At 40.7% G+C, this 21592-nt stretch overlaps 2 protein-coding genes across 3 annotated transcripts; one reads left to right on the forward strand and one right to left on the reverse strand.

The window, feature by feature from the left end:
* Nucleotides 1–1806: 1806 nt before the first annotated feature.
* pomca (proopiomelanocortin a) lies at nt 1807–4440 on the reverse strand. Of its 2 annotated transcripts, XM_048974763.1 has the most exons (4): nt 4254–4440; nt 3468–3497; nt 3248–3392; nt 1807–2612 (listed from the first exon to the last, which is right to left on the reverse strand). In XM_048974763.1, the coding sequence occupies exons 1-4, from the start codon at nt 4430–4432 to the stop codon at nt 2043–2045; spliced, it is 924 nt and encodes a 307-aa protein (XP_048830720.1). In that variant the 5' UTR covers nt 4433–4440; the 3' UTR covers nt 1807–2042. The 2 variants fall into 2 exon arrangements, with proteins under 2 accessions (XP_048830720.1, XP_048830721.1); XM_048974764.1 differs by lacking the exon at nt 3468–3497.
* Nucleotides 4441–11954: 7514 nt separating this feature from the next.
* Nucleotides 11955–21239, forward strand: LOC125707219 (angiopoietin-2-like). The gene is made up of 6 exons (XM_048974204.1): nt 11955–12299; nt 15410–15644; nt 16233–16370; nt 17225–17441; nt 18995–19190; nt 19620–21239. The coding sequence occupies exons 1-6, from the start codon at nt 11955–11957 to the stop codon at nt 19764–19766; spliced, it is 1278 nt and encodes a 425-aa protein (XP_048830161.1). The 3' UTR covers nt 19767–21239.
* Nucleotides 21240–21592: the final 353 nt, after the last annotated feature.

Raw genomic sequence — 21592 nt, forward strand, 5'->3', positions numbered from 1 at the left:
TTTGCAAACTGTGTTGGATACTGGACCACCAGGACTGGAATTGGGGAACCCTGGTCTAAAGTATACCTAAGAACAAATGAAAACTTGTTTTATACCTTTCTTCTCTACCTGACAGTATCAGTTCGAAAAAGTTTGTGGCTCATTTACTGGGATCCTTGATGACTATCCCAGCTTTCACCAAGCACCGCCTGGTATGTATACCCTGGAGTAAGCACTTTGGTAGTTTCCTTGGCTCCCAGTTTCTTTTCATGGTCAAAATCACGTGGGAGCCTGGAGTTTATCCCCGGCATAACGGATTAATATTCCACGAAATCCCATTAAGGGTAGAGCCTGATTGGAACAGCAATCCATTGCGTAGAATATAGTACAGCATATGAGGCTCCCTCTGATCGTATTTGACATAAAACAAAAGGAACAGTGCTAACCCAGAGTATACTGTACTTGGAAATGATGATTTTAGCACAAGTGACTATTAGACAATGATGCTGCTGCCACAGATGCTGTCAGTATATGAGCCTTGAGCTGTGATATTCTTCACTTGAAGATATGAAACTCCAACAGCTGAACTGGGGCATACAATGATCCATATGGAGCCATTCTCATTTCGCGAGCCACTGCTTTGATGCATCGCTTCTTCTTAGATATTTTGTTTACCATGGCAGCTTGAGCTGTGGCTGTTATTTATGATTCTGTTCTCTCCCGCTTAAGGACACATCTGGTTGCCACAAACACCCCCAAGATGGATCCTTCCTAATGTCAATTTCGTAACAAAAATAAAGATCATACTAACAAAAGCTGACAAATAAACACCAAAGAAGAAAACAAATAGCTAAACTTCTTGCTAGGATATATTGTTGCTTATTTGCACTTTGAAGCTTTCTTGAAGCAGAATATTCCCAGATATTCTGTAGCAGAAATGCAAAGGTTTGAACTTTCTGTCTACATGTTTGTTTTTCATTTTTGATATTTAATAATTTATTATTTTAAACCAATCCTGCACAATGTGCAATGTAAATATCAACATTGCATGTCTGCTGGGTTGAGACTATCAGCAAAGTGATGATAAAATATAATCATTCTCGTTCTTGCTGTTGTACTCACTCTCAGAAATTGTGGTGCATTTATGAGACATTTAACCAAAATGTGTTGGAGGAGAAAAGCAAACTAGAACTGGTCACCAGGAGACATTCATCGTTGGCTGCAAGCTGAAATATTTTGGATTCCATGGGGATGATATTGGGCAAAAGCAAGTGATTTATTGGCACATTAACTCATGGCCACACCATCAAGTCTCTGTTGGTAGATGATGGTTCTATTTGACTATAGTAAATTTTGATAGTTTGATGGTTAACTTATACATCTTTCTTTTTTTCAACTCCTCTTTGTTTTTTAAAGTTTGTTATAATTATTTGTGCCGGCATCTTAGCAGGTCTATTTTTGCACGGAAATTTAAATATATAGAAAAAACAAGACCGTATATCTGTAATTTAAATTGGATTAAAAGTAAACTGAAATTAAAACAAAAGAAATTGCATAAGTATAATGGAATGGAGATGTGTGTTTGAACAACGAATTGGGGAAAATATTTTTGCACTGCAGAAATGATAAACATGACTGTTTATCACCATTTGTGTTCATACTTGTTTTCATTGCAGTGTTTGCAAGGTCATACTACTTCATAGTATAACTATCAAATAAGTGAAAATGTTTGCAAGAATATTTTTATAGTTTCCCACAAAGTTAATTGACAATATTTCTGTACATCTCGAAAAACGGCTTTATCCCATTCTATAATCCTGTATTTAATCACAAAAACATTTCTTAATTACATTATTCAGAATTTATTTTTGACTACATTGTGTGTTAAGGTAGCTGATGCCTAAGACAGTAAACCTTCTGGTCAACACTCATGATATTAGTGTTTTTTGGGGGGATGGCAGAGTGACTAAGTAGTGGTTTATTGGAAATGGTGAATGGAAAGTGAAGTGATGTGTTTGGCCGCCTCTGTCTACAACGATGGTGATGGGTCCCCTCCTTCTCTGCTATTGTGGGTTCCCCGTATCCTTCTTCTGCTGGGCGTCCTTGATGATGACGTTTCTGAACAGAGTCAGCAGGGGCTTCTGGCTGTGCTCGTCCCAGGACTTCATGAAGCCACCATAACGCTTGCTGGCTGGGGGCTCGTTCCACCGGAAATGACTCATCTTATAGGGCCTGTTCTTCTTCTCTTGTATGGTGGACTGCGGATGCTCGCTGGCCAGGTTGCTCTCCCCCAGGGCATAGTCCAGGTCATGGAGGAGGTCACGCCGCTCCTCCTCTGGGTAGGCCCCGGTGGCCTCCTCCTCCGGGACCCCGGCGTACACCTTGATGGGCCGACGCTTGCGCCCCACGGGTTTGCCCCAGCGGAAGTGCTCCATGGAATAGGAGCGCTTATTCTCATGCGGGAGCCCTACTCCTCTGTACCCAGTAAGCGTCTCCTCCTCGGGGGTGGGCAGGGTGGCCAGCAGGACACTTCCATCACCATCGTCAGACTCTGACTGCGGGTGAAGGTGCCCATTGCCGGGGTAGATAGGGGACTCGGCCGTAAGGTCAGATCTGCATTGCTCTATACATTCCTGAATTGAAACATTACAAACCAGCAATCAAAACTGATGTTTTCTTTAACATGATGTAATTTATATAAAATAGAGTTATTTTAATTCGTAATTAATCTTTAATTCATATTTCGTATTTCATAAGTCGAAGGCAGTGCAAGCAGCATATAGTGACAAATATTTTTAATAAAAAATTTTAACAAGTGATACAAAAATTATCATTTAGAAGGTTTATATCATATACCTATTAAAAAGAGAGCAATTTCAGTCAACTTGTCCTAAATGTCATTAACAGTGATGCACACTCTTCAAATTTATCTCCATCGTTTCACATTTTAAAAATTTCAGCATATATTTTCATTCGGAAAAACACATTTACATGCTACAAAATGATATTTGCAATTTAATTATTTCCTTGAACTAAGTCATTCATTAAAGTCTGGATCATTATTAGATATTGTGTGCAAATGTATTGTTATGGAGAAATTTCATACATAAGACTTTCCTGTATTATCTCTGGCAGATATTGTAATTAAATATGAATGGGATGGATGGGTACAGATACAGGGCATGAAGTGTGAAATGACATGAATGGGAGTAATTATGCACACGCACTTGCAGGAAGGTAATGATGCAGCGGATGCTGGGACACTCACCTGGATGCTCTTTTCTGAGCTGAGGTCCCTGCACTTTGTATGTTCCCAACATTGCCCAGTCACCCCCTGGCCATGCGCACACAACATGGCCACAGCCAATAGCCAAGCTGGAACCACCATCGTCAGGCCAACGACTGACACGGGACTGCAGATGGGAGGTTGCACCCAATGACTCAACACAAGCGTCAGGGTAACAGTCAGCGATCCCCCCCCCACTTACCTCGTAAACGCTGACAGAAAAGGTCTCCACCTGCATAATTGCATACAATATTATTTTGCGCTGTCTGCTTTCTATATGCACGGTCTTGCACCAACTGTTTACTTGTAATATTCATTGTCATCGTTGTATACTTTTTATCCATTATTTATTGTTCAGTGTTTATTCTTAAACTTCCCTTTGTTCAAGCTGTCTGATGCACCAAAGAACTGAGATTGTGTTTCGTGCGTCAGATGACAATGGAATAGCATGACTTGACGCTTCACTCATTTTGACTATATTTCTTAAAAAGTGCCTAGTTGATATTTGAATGTCAAACTTGTTGGTTCTCATCCACGAATGCTCTTCAGGTTAGTCAACTATTACTCTAATTAGTCATATGTGGTGTAATGAAGACCAAGACCTAATATCTAGTTAAAAGTCCCATAATGTGTCACATAGAACCGGTTCCTCCGCAGCCAGAGAGTAGAGTTACAGCACAGAATTGTCCCTCTCATAGGACAGCACACATACAACATAGGAATAGTCTAAGACTGTGCCAATTCTCTTTGCTTGCCAAACTGCTTTCCTTGCTTACCTTTCAATTTTTCAATTCATGTGAATTACACAAAAATTAAAAGTTCTTCAATGAATACACTGGATTTTTATGTAATTGTTCATCATCATTAGATTTAAGTTACAATACAATCGAAGCCCAAAAGCTGATATTGTAGCATTAGGAAATTTCCTGGCTCACAAATGTAATAATAACACAAACTTCATATAGAATGCAAATTTAAATCTCTTTACCTGCTTCGCTTTCTTTTCCTTTCCTGCAACAGGTCTGTCGTTCTCAGCTGGTATGGTTTCTCTCCTTCTGTCTGCTGGGAGCAGCTTTCGTGCCGGCTTCTGACCTGTTCGTTTCCCGTAAAGTCAGAACTCGAAATTTCCCTCCTTTTATACCAATACCTACATGACAACCTTGTCATGAGAGATATTTCCTTTTGTGTCCCTTAAGATAGGGGAGGTGCTAAGGGATGATGCAGAGCACATTAACGGCAGAGACATTGTCAGACATTGGGGATTATTAAGTAGCTGCAACTTGTTGAACTTAGGATACAATTACCCTGCACTGGTTGAGGAGGGGAAGGATAGGTGTTAATGCGAGCTCTGAATGCGTAAAGGTCAGATTTACCGAAACTGGACCTAAATTAATTAGGCGCCACTGCAAGTGGCAGAGAGCATGAAAGCTGTCATTACTAAGATTACTCTAATCTCTCTGTAAAATTGGATTGACAAGGAAAAACAAATTTGCAGGAGGCAAAAGGCAGGAATAAATATACATGAGCGACTAATTAAAATGAAATAATTAACAATGATATACTGCTTACCCGCTGCAGGGTCACTGTGATTTATCAATAATGATTCTTTCAAAATAGTCATAATTTTTTGTGTGTAAATACATTTTTTTTTAACAAAAAGTATTTTCTTTCATCTGTGGTTTTGTTTAAAATAGAGGCAACCGAGTGCTAGCAGCAAAATTTTAAATTCAGTTGATGTTTTGCTTGCTAAAGGCTTTGCTGCACACTGAACAAGAAATGGAAATGCAAAGGGGCATTAATGATGAAGCGCTTTTAAAAAGCTACTGCTCCCAAAGGATCTGAGGATGTATCATAGAAGAGAAAACACAAACTGGGAATAATAATAATAATTATTATAATGATCATTAACTACAGCCTCATCACCATTAAAATTTTAATGTACTTTTGCCGCATGCCAGATGTTTATTGTTTGGAATTGGTTGGATAGGGGCCTTGTTTCTGCATATATTTACCATTTTCACGGAAATAAACATACATGCAATGATCAGTTCTGGGAGGCTTGGAGTTTTTCTTTTCAGCATTGGACACAAAGCAGGGACATGGATTGGATGGGATGCCAGTCTATTGCAGGTAGCATACAAACTATGCGGAATTTAGCAACACCACTTAGCCTACATACAAACATGTTGTTTGAGGAAGGAGAACCAGCAAAATCAAAAGATGCAAACATTCTTTAAGGAAATCAGAATTTTTTTATTTATAATTTTAAGATATATAGTGTTTTGTGTTTCACTGGAAAGTATTAATGCTTTAAATTCAATTTAACGGGTCTCAAAAAGAATTGCTTGCCATGGTACTTAGAATGATCATCTTGAAAAAAGCGTAATGTATCCTAATATGTCCAAACACAGTTTCCAGCCTTCAGCTAGCAAATTGCCTATAGCAGAGTCTCAGGATACTGTCGTAATGTCATTTATTAAGGCATAAATTGTGTACTTTGAAGGGCATCATTTACCGCAAGTATACCATTAGAACGGGAACCTAACCTTGATTTTTTTTTTCCTATTGCGACTTCTTTTGTGACGCATACCTGAAAGCGAGAACATTTGAGTGTTTTGTTGTGGACAGCGGAGGCTTTTAGTGATAAATCACTTAAAGAGTGAGTTGGCCAGATTAAAATCTAGGGTATTTCAAGAGGCTAGTCTGAAGCTTTCATCCAGGGCAAAACAAGTTTGTTTGGGAACTTTGAACAAAACTTTATATACTATGATCTTCGTTTGTATGATATAAAATAACATATAAGCAAAATATAAGCACAAGATTAAACGACATGCATAAGCCTGCTGCAGGACACTATTTACATAAAAATGTTAATTGAACGAATAAAGGAATTATGTCGCTTATATTCACAAGGACTTTAGGGCCACATGGGTTGTGGAATTGGTTTGAAACCAGGGGTGCAGATGGAGGGGGGTATGGGTGGGGGCACGTCCCCCCCAGTTATATAGAGACTCCGATACGTCCTCACCACTTTAGAGGGGAAATAAAGTAACAAACATTTGGTAAGTATCCCTAAATGGGGCTGGGTACTGTGATGTCTGAACTCATCAAATTGTTTCGAGCATCACAAAATTATATCTGTTGGAATGAAACTATAAATCTATGAATGTGTCCTCACATAATATGTAACGTTACAGTATACTGCAGCTCAGTAAATTTAAACTTGCAACAAACTGTACAGAAATTTGTTGTTTATGCTGTCGTCAAATAGGCCATTTCTGCATTATTGGCAATTCCGTACCAGACAACACTGTAACATTGTATGCATGCCAGCCAATGTCAATCAAAATTTTTTGTACTAAATCAGACATGGTTGGATAAGCTTAAGAGATCTTTTGCTTACTATTTGGTCCTGCCCACTTCGGAAATCTCTCCTGCAGCCCTGTTTGAAACAGTAGGGTAAACATGGATGTCACCAGATGGGATACTAATTCAGCTGACCGTAGACACTCAAAGCATTTTTAATACTGCTGCATTTCATCCTGACTGTTTGTGCTTGATCTAATTTGCTAATTAACATTCTTTCCTCTCCTCTAAAGCTAATACATTTTGAACCTGGCTGCCACACACAGCTGACAAAATACCTTGGTTAAGGAAATTAAACTGATAGCTCAATTTAAAAATAAACTCGGGGTTATAAAATGGTACATAAAACTTTTAAGTAGGAGGTTCGTGGTACAATCATTGTGCATCATCTAGTAATAGGGTGGAAGTTCCCCACAAACAAAAGCAAAACATGAAACAAATTCCGTGAGTTTTTCCGAATCATTGTGTACTCATGTCAGGTAGTGGCATGAGTTCACAATATAAACAAACCGTCAAGACAAAAATACGCAGCACAATAAAAAAAGATAAAAAGAGAAATAGAGAAAAAGAATGTGCTATTAAAAATAAACAAACATACAGTATAGACATATAAAAATGCTTGGGTATGTGCAGATAAGTTTAGAGTCAATAGGAATAAGCAACATGCATGTTTGTCTGGGGTGTGTGCAGATAGGTGAGGGGTCAATAGGAATATGAAATACTGAGAATGAACAGGTCCCATTGGCACCAATGTGCTTCTCATGGGTCTTTGAGTGGGGGGGCAATGGCCTGGGGGAGGAAGCTGTTCAGATGGTGAGCCGTTCTGATATTCGGGGATCCTGCTCTCAGCTTTAGCTGAGAAGGGAGACGGTTAAAGAGATCTGGGTGAGAAGGGGCAAACATTATTTTCTTCGCCCTGTTTCTCATTTAAAAAACAAACATATATCGAAGAGTATCCCCAAAATCAGACTGGTCTCTCTGGGAGCATTTGAGAATGAAAAAGATAGCTAGTCAGACCAGTGCCAGTCTAAATTACCATATAGAGAACACATGCTAATACACAGCATTAATCCATCCATCCATCCATTTTCCAACCCGCTTATCCTACTGGGTCACGGGGGGTCCGGAGCCTATCCCGGAAGCAATGGGCACGAGGCAGGGAACAACCCAGGATGCGGGGCCAGCCCATCGCAGGGCACACTCACACACCATTCACTCACACATGCAGTTCTACAGGCAATTCAGCAAGTCCAATTAGCCTCAGCATGTTTTTGGACTGTGTGGGGAAACCGGAGTACCCGGAGGAAACCCCACAACAACAAGGGGAGAACATGCAAACTCCATACTCGTGACCCAGGCGGAGACTCGAACCTGGGTCCCTACTGGGTCGCGGGGGGTCCGGAGCCTTACACAGCATTAATTCAAAACTTAATCTGTGTTTGAGAATCACAAACTCTGGCATTGCATGTGCTGGTCCTGATTCCCCATTTCTGCCAGAGATGCTGATGGTTTGGAAATTAAACTATTAAGAAGAAAAGTGTGCGATTTCTCAGTAAGTGAATTTGGGCTTCAGAGGTAAAACAACAGACAGAATCTCTAAAAGAATCACAGATAAAAATTGCTAATTAAAAGATTAGTCAAATATGTGAAGGGATTGTCTCAGGGGAGCACTTTTTTAAGAATGATGGTTTTACTAAAAAGGAAACTGGAAAAAAATTTAAAACAGCAACGGCCTTCAAGAGACTCCAAACACAGATAACCTGAATTTCTATGAAGAAATACCAACCTCTCACACTGAAAGGTAAAGGAATATAAAAGAAATAAAAAATGTTAATATCTGGCCATTCCAGGAGTATTTTATAACATTTTAATTTCTGTGTGATTAAAGGAAAACAAAATCTTTGTACAGGGGACACTTTATTATATACTAAATTAATCACTTATCATTTAGCAAAATTTTAAACAGCATTTTCTAAAATTATCTACAGTTACACAACATGTATTCAACATGTATTGCTAGTTTTGTTATGAAACTGATGCCATATGACAGCTACTTGTCAAGTGGTGTGACTCAGTAGTGTATAAAATGCAGTAGTGCTTTCTTTTTAATCTGCTAATAGTTGACCCGAAAGGGATATCAATCATCACGTCAGTTCAGCACTAAGAGGACTACTCGTTAACCTGAATACAAAGTGGATATGCATTACTGTATTTAGGCACGACCAGTAGATGGGGCTATCGTTCTGCTAAACATTTATTTCCCAGCATTGATAATGTTCTTGAAACTGCAATTTTTTTCCATCTATCCATTATTTCATACCCACTTGTCCTGCACAGGGTCATAGGGGTCCAGAGCCTATCCCGGAAACTATGGGCACTAACCCATCACAGGGTGCACATAAAACATCATTCAGTAACTATAGTTCACCATAGCATGTTGTACTACATATCACACATTTCTTTCTCTTTTACCAGTGCCAACCACTATATCATTATGCTTTTTTTTGTTTTAAAAAAAGAATTGCATATTTATCTGCTTGTAGAATTAGATATGAGATGAAATTAAATAATACGTTCTTATCATTTTGTTATTAATTTTTAATTTGTTTTTTTCTTACTATACACAGTAATAGCAATCCAAATCAACAAATCAAGCAATATATTCTGGGATTCGCTGGATCGGATCTGGAACGCTTCCTTACAATTTAAAAAAATAGAGAAGACCCATTAAAATGTTCCTAAAATATATAGACATTGACTGTACAGAGATTGGTTAAAAGTTTAATGGCTTTTCATCCATATTCTAACCTCATATCCAGTTAAAGGTTCTGATGAGCCTAGAGCAAGACTCTTCAAATATGGACCTTGATTCCAAATCCAGGCCTTGTTTTCAGGTCTCCCAGGTAGTTAGTTTAATAATCACTGATTCTGATTGGCCACAGAGGCTTCACACCTGGCTCACAGGTAAAAAAAGGCTGGAAAATCAACAGTGCTCAGGCCTTGAGGACCGTGATTTGAATTGCCCTGGCTTAGAGCCTATACCTGGCAGGGCACAAAGCAGGGGACACCCTGCCTGGAACACCAGTCTATGATCAGGCACAAAGTGGGGAACCTCAGTCTATGGTCAGGCACAAAAAATCACACACTTCAGAGAACTCACAAACGCCATCCATCCATTTTTCAAACTGCTTATCCTACTGAGTCTCGGGGGGTCCGCAGCCTATCCCGGAAGCAATGGGCACGAGGCAGGGAACAACCCAGGATGGGGGGCCAGCCCATCGCAGGGCACACTCACACACCATTCACTCGCTCCTGCACACCTACGGGCAATTTAGTAACTCCAATTAGCCTCAGCACGTTTTTGGACTGTGGGGGGAATCCGGAGTACCCGGAGGAAACCCCACGACGACATGGGGAGAACAGGCAAACTCCACACACATGTGATCCAGGCAGAGACTTGAACCCGGGTCCCAGAGGTGTGAGGTAACAGTGCTAACCACAGCACCACCATGCCACCCCTTCAGGAACACCAGTTCACCTAAATTCATATATTTGAACTGAGGGAGGAGTTGCAAGGGATGAATATATAATACTACGATATTAACCTCGAGTCCTTAAAGTCTTACTGCATCTCTCACTAAACCACCTTAATATAACATTCTTAAAAACAATACTTTTCCATACAGTTATTTTCATAAAGAATAGTTGCAGTGATGGGCTTAGGGGCATGGTCAAAGTTCTCACGGTCATCTACTTCATCTACTAATGCAAGATAAAGGTTAAATTCGCAAATATCTGCTAAATGAATGTAAAACGGATGTCCAGATGGATGGGATTAACAGCTGATTAGCATTTTTTATCTACTGCATTTAGTGCTGCTGGTCTTTCTCAGAACTAGAAATCCTATTAGGAAGGATTACAGTATGTTAGATAGGGCACAGGTCTTACCACAGTAACCCGGTCACCAGTTCACTTTTCCGAGGTGAAAATGGACACCTACTCAGAGCAAGTTGTCCCTTGTCAGTGATCCTTCCTGATCTCAGCAAGGTAATGTCCAGCCATTTCTTTTATCACTGTATTCTGAATTAGTCTTAGAACTTCTGTGGGTCCAAAGTGTATGATATGGATGTATATTCATCACCCATCTTCTAAAGACGTATCCTGTTATCATATTCAGGGATGTGGGGATGTTGGTATGAAGAAATATCTGTAAGGTAGCAATGAAGATATGAGGTAGAGTTTAGGTGCACGCTATGATTTTATCTTACCTCAAGGTAACTTTCATTTACACGTTACAAATTATACAATAATTACACAATACAGTGGATAACTCATTTAAAGTACATCACTTCTAACATTATAGGATAATTGTTTTAAATTAAATTACAACTGAATCCTTTGATGAACAATCTTTTATCTTTCAAGGTGAAGGTTATTTCTTATCAGATATATCAATAACAGATACTTTTATAAATGGCACCTATACACCATGAGAAAAACATTACAGTCGCATCACATTTACAAAGTGTTTGTTGATAGATATATTGCCAACAAATATTATGACAGTTTTCAAACTCTTTAACTACTTGTCAAATTACAGAAAGTTACTGCAGCGCAATTTGTGGACTGTGTGGTTTTAAATGCACCTTAATTACCATGAGTTCACCGAAACAAACTTAGTCAGGCATATAAGTTAGCAACTAATGTATTTGGGGGCTGAACCGCCATGGTTTTACTGACTGTACAATACAAAACATCTAGAAGAGGATTCACTTTCATTATGTTGGGTCAGTAAACATGACAATGGAAATTATCTCATTACATTAAACTGTTATTAAGCTGTATTTTGTATTTCATGCCAGGGCAGACAAGGACTAAAGTCAAAAAAGAGAAAGAAATGTGTGATATGTAGATAGATTAGTGAGCAAGGTGGTGTGCTTGTGACCGAGAGAACGCTTTGCTACTCTTACAAACACGTACATCTATAATTGATTCAGCAAATGTGAGGCTTTTAAATGACTGCCATTATCATAATATTTTATATTGTTCATCTATCCTTGATGTGAATCATTAACAAAAAATTATTATGAGACATGTATTATTATTTTTAATATTTTTCTATTTAAAATATTTATTTTAAATATATTTCTATTTATTTCCAAGGAAACCCCATGTGATATTTCGGTAATAAGTATTCCTTGACTGGATAATCTCGAAGCTGTGAAGTGGAAAAAGATCTCGAGCTGGTATCACCGTGTGGGTAAAGCTAATTTGCAGATTACTGGCATCAGAGAACAAGCCGGTGACCTTAGACGCTTGCAGAATGACGGTCCTGCTGCTGCAGGGTCGCGTCCTCGTGACAGTGTGGAGCCTTTGGCTGGCATCGGGAAGCAACGAAACGGGCATCGGCGAGGGCAGGCACGCGAGCCAGTGCGGTGAATACAGCAACCAGGCGACAGCGAACGGCACGTGCCGGCTGGTGGCCACCGTGCCGCAGCTGGAAGGCCGGCGCTGCCCGGACCTGTTCCGCTGCACGGACGAGGTCTCCTACTGGCTGCACGAGAATGAGGAGCACAAACAGCAGATGGCAGACCTCAAGGAGACAATCTCTGAGCTCCAGGAGGAGCTGCGCAACCATCGGCATCGCATCAACGTCCTGGAGCTACAGGTGAAACCAGCTTTCCGTCCGTTTGGCACATACGAAGGCAATAAGCTGTGGAAAACGCAAGGATTAACAATCACAATAAAAGGCACTCAAAGGGCATTTAAGCAAGGCAGACTGATTGAAATCATGGAAAATACATCTTTAAAATGCGCAGATCAACTGTGCCAAGTCGTTAAGCCCTATATGCACATTACGGGCCATTGGAATTAAACTTGAATAAAATTAACAAAAGCAACAGAAAAGTAAAGAAACTGGCAAACACAGATAGACAGATGATGATGAAAAGCTGATGGCTAAGTGGTATGAGCAACACAGCACTACTGTAAATGCCAAGTTGCTGGTAAACTCGGGAGTGAAATTAATTACGAGTATGACGTTTGGAGAATTCATCTGGCAGGAGCAAATGGTTGCGACGTGGCTGTTTTTGCAGCCTTTCTCCACGGTGTTGAGCAGGGCAGCGGGCAGGCCGTAAAGGCCACCTAAGCCGCAGTGATAATTGGGGGATTAGTCACGTTGGCTTGGTAAAAGCCGACCTTTCGTTGTCTGCCGGTCTCCACCGAGTTCGTGAGTTTTTCCACAAAGGACCTGTCGTCCTCCTACTTCGATTTTCATTGATAAATAAGAGAGGACATAGAGGAGAAAGCCTATGTCTGCAGCCCACTATTTAAGTGATATCAATCAATCAGCTCTATACATAGCAGAGCAAAATGTGAGTTTTTGGCTAGAGAAGGTGCTGAGACATACTGAAAGATTTGCAGAAGCTTGAAGGATGAACAGAGCAGGATGTGAAAATGATAAACTCAATGGTCTATTTTAGTTTTCCCCCCAATAATTATAAAGGAAAATACTACAAAAGTCATTTATTAATGTATATCAGGGTTCCCCAGTCACCAGTCCTGGAGGTCTAGTCTGCAACACAGATTTTCCTGCTCAAACAAACTTATAAACCTAGCAATTGGCTGGTGAGCTGAATAACGTGTGTTTGAGCTGGGAAATCTGCAAAATGGCCCTTCAGGAACCGAACTGAGATACCGCAATGTATATAATGTATAGCTCCTCTTAACGATCTGAAATTATTTATTGTAAATACCTTGGAATAGGGACCACGATAGTCTGTTTTTATAAAAGGTGTATCAAAACATATTTATCCTTTTTGAGGATATTTGTGACTCCTTTGGTCAATGCAATCCTTATGTTTATTCTACAAATATAATTTTGCAATGGTTTGTGGGATACAACAACAGCAACAACAACAATAATAATAGCACCAATTTATCTCAGTTTCATTAAAAAAAATAAATTTTACACCAAACTTTAATAAGCTATACATTAACATCATAAGGGGCGGCATGGTGGTGCAGTGGTTAGCACTGTTGCCTCACACCTCTGGGACGTGGGTTCGAGTCTCCGCCTGGGTCACATGTGTGTGGAGTTTGCATGTTCTCCCCATGTCGTCGTGGGGTTTCCTCCGGGTACTCCGGTTTCCCCCTACAGTCCAAAGATATGCTGAGGCTAATTGGACTTGCTAAATTGCCCGTAGGTGTGCAGGAGCGAGTGACTGGTGTGGGTGAGTGTGCCCTGCGATGGGCTGGCCCCCCCATCCTGGGTTGTTCCCTGCCTCGTGCCCATTGCCTCCGGAATAGGCTCCGGACCCCCCGCAACCCAGTAGGATAAGCGGTTTGGAAAATGGATGGATGGATGGAAATTGCCCGTAGGAATGCATGTGTGAGTGACTGATGCGTGAGTGTGCCCTGCGATGGGCTGGCCCCCCCATCCTGGGTTGTTCCCTGCCTCGTGCCCATTGCTTCCGGGATAGGCTCCGGACCCCCCGTGACCCAGTAGGATAAGCGGTTTGGAAAATGGATGGATGGATGGAAATTGCCCGTAGGTGTGCATGTGTGAGTGACTGATGCGTGAGTGTGCCCTGCGATGGGCTGGCCCCCCCATCCTGGGTTGTTCCCTGCCTCGTGCCCATTGGTTCCGGGATAGGCTCCGGACCCCCCGTGACCCAGTAGGATAAGCGGTTTGGAAAATGGATGGATGGATTAATGCTGTGTATTAGCATGTGTTCTATTATATGATAATTTAGACTGGCACAGGTCTGACTAGCTATGTTTTTCATTCTCAAATGCTCCCAGAGAGACCAGTCCGATTTTGGGGATACTCTTCGATATATGTTTGTTTTTTAAATGAGAGAAATGGATGGATAATAATAATAGCAGCATTCAGGATAGGCTCCGGACCCCCACGACCCTGAATAGGACAAGCGGGTAAAAAAGATGGATGGATGAATTAAACAAACAAACAAACAAACAAACAAACAAACAAATAAATAAATTAATTAATTAATTAATAAATAAATAAAAATTATAATAAGTGAACTGTAGTATCACTGTTGCTTCGCACCTTCTGAATCCTCCCTTTTCTCTATGATGTGCTGTTGTCCACTTCCATCTCAAAGACATGCAACACAGGTTAGTTGCCATCTCTGCGTTGCCCATGGTGCATTAGTGTGCGTGCGCCCTGTGACCAATTAACATCCCTCTCAGGGTACAGCCCTACCTCCCTGCCAGAAATAGGCTCCAGGCAGCGTGACCTAGCTAAGTGGTTGGAGGATGAATGGGAAACTACTTATTAACCCTTAATTTACTTAGCAGCTGCTGTAGCCTGATTCATATTAGTCCTTATGTACTGTATAGTCTGTTAAGTCAAAAACTTGCTATTTATCTTTATTGCTCGTTAATCACTCGCAGTGTTACTTGATGATGATCATTTAAACACCACTTTTTTGGAATTCCAGAGCTGTGCTTCGTCCACATCTTGAACTTTTTAAAATAAAACTGGGCCTTCGATATCTGTTGCATAAGTGACCTGGAAATCTGGTCCCCTTGGGCCGGTGTATATGTTGTTTTCCTTCTACCTAAGTGCTTGAGTTCCTGACTGAACTAAATATTGAACTAATTTAGCCATCTCTCTTAGGTGTTGGCGTTATGAAGACAAATGGAAAGGCAGCAAATGTAGTACATCACCCCAGCAGGTCCTGGGCTCCCGACCCCTGGGTTGTAGTGCTTATAATGACTCTAACTCTATCACCACTGTCTTCCCGCTGGCAGCATGAAGATAAGAACAACCTCAACTTGTCTGTGGGGCAAAGGTTCCACGCCCTGGAGCAGCGGAATACAGAGGCCGGCACTCTGCTTCACATCCATGGTGCCCTCATCTACGACATGCAGATGCAGTTACGCAACCTCTCCGTGCTGGTGGAGAAGGTGCAGCGCAACCCCGGCTGCATGATCAACATCATCCGCACCAGCCCCCTCCTCAGCACCCAGGAAGCCCTGCATCCAGGTTGATGATTGGACAAAACGTGGGTCTTCGCAGTGGGGTTGGGGGTTGGGGGTGTGATCCTTTCTAAGAGTTTCAGTTATTGAGACTGAGATGAATGTTAACCCTGCAGAGACTGAGCATAACTGAGCATAATGCAAAGCATTTCCCATTATAAATAGATAAATATCCAAATCAAACACAATCTGTAATATAATCACACAGTTTGATGTTTTTTTGCACCATCATGACTTGAGTTCTAAGAGCTCTGTAACATGTAACATACTTGGTTCCTATTAAAAATATACACTAGAGGGAGCTAGATTTTCCAAAAGACTGTCTCTGGATAATATTTCCTACGTTCCAGTCTTGCTGAAAATTTTAAAGTCTGGCTGATCACTTGTAAAAAATAAGGTAAAAGGGTTTTAGTTTTCATACTTATGTTTGGCATTTGATTACGCAAATGGAGTCTGACAGACTTTCAGCACATCACAAGCAAAATTCAAAAATGACTTTACTATAAATAAAAAAAAAATAAATGTTTAAAGCACTGATAGAATTTCAAAGACTGCTGTGCTGTCTGTAAGATCCCTAACAGCATTTTTCTTACAGAGGTCCAACATGTGAGAAATTGCCCTATTGACTGCGCCTCCCTTTACTACAATGGGGTGCACACCTCTGGAATCTATATTGTGGTTCCTTCACTGAGGACAGTGCCAATTGAAGTGTTTTGTGACATGGAAACTGAGGGTAAGGATTTTTTTTGTAATTTCTGTTGTATTTAAGACTGTTACAGTACAAATACAATATGTTCTAAATATATAAATCAGTGCAAGCAGTCAGATACAGTGGATTACCAAAATAAAGAAAACATTTGAATGAGTAACGGATATAAATGGTATTGAAACCGGGTTGGATTATGTAAAATGTGCTGAAGTGCTAAACAGGCCCGTTTGTTTACTGTGGCTAGTTGTTTTGGTGCATTCTGGGAAAGGTGATTGCTACATTTGGCAGGAGTTTCATAAGGAATTAGCTGAGGTAGTGTTGGTATAAAAGGCTGAGGGAATGGCATCGTCAACTAGGGGAAACAGTGGACCAAAGCACGTACTTCTCAACTGTGATGTGTTTTGATCTGAGATGGAAAAACAGGCAAACAGATCTGGATTAGCTGGCCACAAATAGTACTCAAACGTGTAAGCAGGTAGTTGCTAAAATAAGAAAAAAGTGTTGAAATTTTTCTGATGTGTTGCTTAAGTATGATCCTCTGTGTCACTGGAGTGGAATTTCTCAATGTATGCTCCTGTACTATATACAGCCTCTCCCCAGGTGAAAATGCATTTTAATGCAATACACCTAACCTAACAGACATCATATCCTAGCCTAGCCTACCTTAAACATGCTTAGAATACTTACATTGGCCTACAGTTGGGCAGAATCATTAACACAAAGCCTGTTTTATAAAAAAGTAATGAATATCTCGTGTAATTTATTGAATAATATTCTGAAAGTGAAAAACATTTACCCATCATAAAAGTCAAAATATCATAACATGGACCACGGTAACCCGGGGAGCATCTGTGCTCGTATTGCATCTCCTTGTCTAGGTGGTGGGTGGACAGTGATCCAGCGACGTCAGGATGGCTCAGTAAACTTCAGCTGCAGCTGGAAGGAGTACAGGGAAGGTTTCGGGGACCTGCAGACAGAGTTCTGGCTGGGCAATGAGCATATCCATGAGATATCCAGCCAGGGAGACTACATGCTGCGCATTGATCTGGAAGACTGGAAGAGCAAGCACAAGCATGCCCTCTACGAGAACTTTCGGTCAGGGTTTCTTGCATCGTCAGAGCTTGCTGCTTGCACTTGGGAGGGGCAAAAACTGCATCTTGTTTACTTTATGTCACCTCCAGTCCTGGAGGGCCAGTCTGCCACGCAGTTTGCACATTTCCCTGTGCAAACCCTCCTTTATGTGTTAATGCATGTATCTGATGCACACATAACCTATTATTTTATCTACCTATAGTATACCAACAAACCACTTTTCCGAAGGTGCAAAGTGCCAACATAGAACAGTGCATTGCTGATATTGCCAGTTACGTGCAATTTTGAAGCTGCTCCCAGACTGCTGATTTGTTTTGGCTGCCAGATGTGTTTGATAGAAATTTGAGAAATTACTGTATTCCTAGGGCTGTACCGAATACCACAGAAATTAGAAGTCTTTTTAAGATGATTGCGGATGAGAATCTGGGTATCAGTTATATTAGTTAGTAGACTTAGTATTAATGAATGAATGTTACATTTATATAGCACTCTTCAAGACAAAGCTCTTCACAGGAGCAGTGGGAAGCCATTTGAACCACCCCACTGTGTATCACCCACCTGGATGATGTGACAGCAGCCAATCAGCTTATCACACAGTAGCTAAGGTGGTGAAGGGCCAGGAGAGAATTCACCTGTTAGATGTAGGAGATGAACAGGAGTCCAGATTTGAAAAGGTCGCCGTGGGCAATTTTTTGGCAGAATGTTGGCATAGCACCCATGCTCATTTAAAAGATGCCTCAGGATCCTTTATGACCTCAGAGAGTCAGGGCCTCAGTTTTGCATCTCATCTGAAGGACAGCACCATTGGTACAGTGGAGTGTCCTTGTCACTGCACTGGGACCCACACAGACCACAGGATGGGCTGACTTGCTGGCTACACCAACACCTTACAACAGCAACTCAGCTCCCATCCAAGTATTGGCCAAGGCCAAACCTGCTTAGCTTCAGGTGAAGTACCTGACCTGAACTGCAGGTGGTGCGGCTGCTGACATAGTAGAAAAGTAACTAAGTGTGAGCATGTGACAGAAAGACAAACACATTTATTTGTCAGGAGAAGAGTTTGTGCAGAAGTAAAATGATTAGGATTCATCAAAGGGACAAAGGTAGAATACATGGATGGTGACTCTCCTGAATGACGGCACACTAGTCACATGACTTGTACTGTAGTTAATCAAGCCAAATCTAACAAGGCTTGATTGTACCCATAGCAGAACAGTGAAATTCAGAAACATTATTGCACTTAAAATGCTTAGAAATTAATGGGAAGCGTTTTAATTGAAATATGAAAAGAACTTCAGACAAGTATAAAATTATGGTTTAATAATTTTTATTTCAGAGACATATAATAAAAGTTTAACCAAGGAAAGTGAAAAAATTAAGGAAACTGGACATACCCTTTTTTACAGGATGCATAGGTATAAATTATGGGGGGGTAAACTCCCCAGTAATCAAAGCCAGCCATTATAACCCCCAGACCCCCTTAAATACCCCCCCCCCATTATCCCCCAAACCAAGGGTATGTAATCCGAAACAGTGGGTGTTATCCCTCCTTGCAGCGTGGGTGATGAGGAGAGCGGCTACCGCCTTCGTGTGACTGGCTTCAGTGGCACCGTGGAGGACAGCTTCAGCTGGTACCATGACAAGCAAAGCTTCAGCACTCCCGACATGGGGAACATGTGTGCTGAGATCGCGCATGCCGGCTGGTGGTACCATCACTGCTTCTACGCCAACCTCAACGGGGTGTACTACAAGGTACCCCTGCATATCCACAATCCATGTGTATCCTCCATGTTAAGCAATGGATTGAGTATTCACAGCTCAGATCAGGATATTATACTAAAAGCCATGTACAGTATGATTTTATCACTATTTACATTGAGCCATAAATAAAGCAAAATTAGTTATAGGATATGTAGTAAAATTTTGTCTTTGGCTCATTTTATGATGAGCTTGTAATATAGGTATCTAGATTTTTGAAACAAGCGTTGGAAATATTATTTTTACGGCTTTTTAGAGAAATTTTGTATCAACCGTATGAATGTTTCGTATGAACCAAAGCCACATACACATATTAACTGGAACAGAGCAAATGATATCAAAGAACCTGAGTGGGCTATGAGGAAGTAAATAAAAATTTTATGAGGTTAAAACTAGAACAAAATGTTTTTGGTGTTTAATTAGGGTGGTCGTTACTCAGCCAAAGGAAAGAATCTGCTGGGTCCAAATGGCATCGTATGGTACTCGTGGAAGGACTCGGATTACTATTCACTCAAGAAGGTGAGCATGATGATCCGCCCGCGCACTTTCCGGCCACGCCTGTCTCCATGACAACCAAAGCACCGCCCCCCTTTGGCCGTAATGGCCGAAGACGACAGTGATAATCAAGGTCACAGCAACGGCACTGCGGCAGTCTGGACTTATCTGTCGACTTCCTGGCTGATAATTCTGAGGATGAGAACACAGCTGCCGCTGTTTGCTGTGGAAAATAGCTGAAAACATTTTACATTTTGCCTAGAGAATGCCGGCAGTTAAGTCTTTTGTTTGTCAGCTGAATGCTTCTAACTGCAGGCTAATGCACTTTAAAATTCTGAAGAAAAAAAAAATGAAAAGCAGGCTGGAAAAGCTGTGTCAAAAAATAATGAAAATTAAATACTTATAAAAGGGTGATGGATATAATTGAAGGCAGTTCAACATGGAATAGTCTCCATCTGCACAGTTTTGCATACTACTTCTGTGTGTTACATTATCTAACTCACACGGCTAATGATGTATGTTATGTAATATTCTTGCAGGCATTGTTGGCTGTTGAAAACTGTATCTCTGTAAATAGTTTATTATGCTTTCCTTTGTTAGGGCGGTAGAGGTTGCTCCAAGCAGTTTTCTCAGGGTAAACTTGTAGGGATTTAATATATGCTGAGAAAGTGTCAGGGTGATATTGGTGAACGGTTTTGTTTCACAAACTAGAGCAATTTATTGAAAAAAAATACAGTTGCACAAGATTTCATAAGTAAAAAAATGAATGACTGATGCCATGTGCAAAGATGAGTAGTGCTGAAAATATCTGGGCCTCACAAGTTTGAAAAATATGTTATTTCCAGGTCTACTTAAGTGTAGAAAAAAAGGCAAAAAGTTTTCTGCTGTTGATTGGGACAGTGCCAAGTCCCTTATCTCCGAACGCAGGCTGTCACAACACAGCTGTCAGTCCGCTTCTGCCCAGATAAACGTATCTTCCGCTGCCCAAACAGCTCGACACAATCCTATCAGAGGAAAAAAAGGGGAGAGCCATAGATAGACCACAGAGGAGTCTGGGAAATGGCACACGGCTTTGTCTATATGACATGACATCACCCCGGGGCTTTCAGAAGTGAAGGACCAGACCCTTTTGACCTATACTGGTACCTTATGTGACCTTGGCTTTTGCTCTCCTATGCTGTCCAAAGCAGAACTAAACCTGTAACCGATATGCTTTCTGAAATGGGCTACTAAATTATATAAAAATAAAATACGATAACCCTTAAAAAACCTTTACGGGATAATGGGGTAAACAAAATCAAAGGAAAAAAATGCAAGTAGGATAATGGAGAAATCAGCACATTATGTCAACCTTATGGTTGATTACAGGCTACATATGTACACATTACTATATATTACTATGCACAAAGCTAATTCTGTTTTTTTTGTTTATGTGAATTATGCTTTATTTTCCTTATCGATTTTTTTTTTAATGTGGAGCTACTTAAATTTACGCCAGAATAAAAATATATAAAATATATTTATGCTAAATAAATATTTGGGGTAGGTCATATGACAGTATCAAATACTGCGTATAAATGTATGAATTCATTTTTAACGTGGGCTTATTTTGAGGAAGAGAGAGTTTTGTCACCTTTTATTTAATTAACTTGAACTGAGAATTGCCCCAAAGAGGCTTCCGCTGCTGAAATAGGAGAGGAAGAAAAAAAATATATATAACAGAACATCACACAATGAGTACATTGAGAAAACTGTGTCCCAAATACCCTAGAATGAACGTTTCAAGCATTTTCTTAGATAACCCTTTACGTGAGATTTGAGAGGGAGCAACACTGGAGCCTGACGGTGGATCGCTAGAGAAACCATTTCCACCATTTCCTGTCGAAGGCCAGATTCCCGTT

This window comes from Brienomyrus brachyistius, chromosome 14 (genome assembly GCF_023856365.1).
Source record: "Brienomyrus brachyistius isolate T26 chromosome 14, BBRACH_0.4, whole genome shotgun sequence".
NCBI classification, from domain to species: Eukaryota; Metazoa; Chordata; class Actinopteri; order Osteoglossiformes; family Mormyridae; genus Brienomyrus; species Brienomyrus brachyistius.

Coding starts and splice junctions, on each gene's coding strand:
- pomca (XM_048974763.1), bottom strand. CDS start 4,432: ATGACAAGGTTGTCATGTAGGTATTGGTATAAAAGGAGGGAAATTTCG. Junction 3,498..4,253: donor AGGAAAAGAAAGCGAAGCAG/GTAAAGAGATTT, acceptor GCAATTATGCAG/GTGGAGACCTTTTCTGTCAG. Junction 3,393..3,467: donor TTTCTGTCAGCGTTTACGAG/GTAAGTGGGGGG, acceptor TCCCATCTGCAG/TCCCGTGTCAGTCGTTGGCC.
- LOC125707219 (XM_048974204.1), top strand. CDS start 11,955: ATGACGGTCCTGCTGCTGCAGGGTCGCGTCCTCGTGACAGTGTGGAGC. Junction 15,645..16,232: donor CCAGGAAGCCCTGCATCCAG/GTTGATGATTGG, acceptor TTTTTCTTACAG/AGGTCCAACATGTGAGAAAT. Junction 19,191..19,619: donor TCAACGGGGTGTACTACAAG/GTACCCCTGCAT, acceptor GTGTTTAATTAG/GGTGGTCGTTACTCAGCCAA.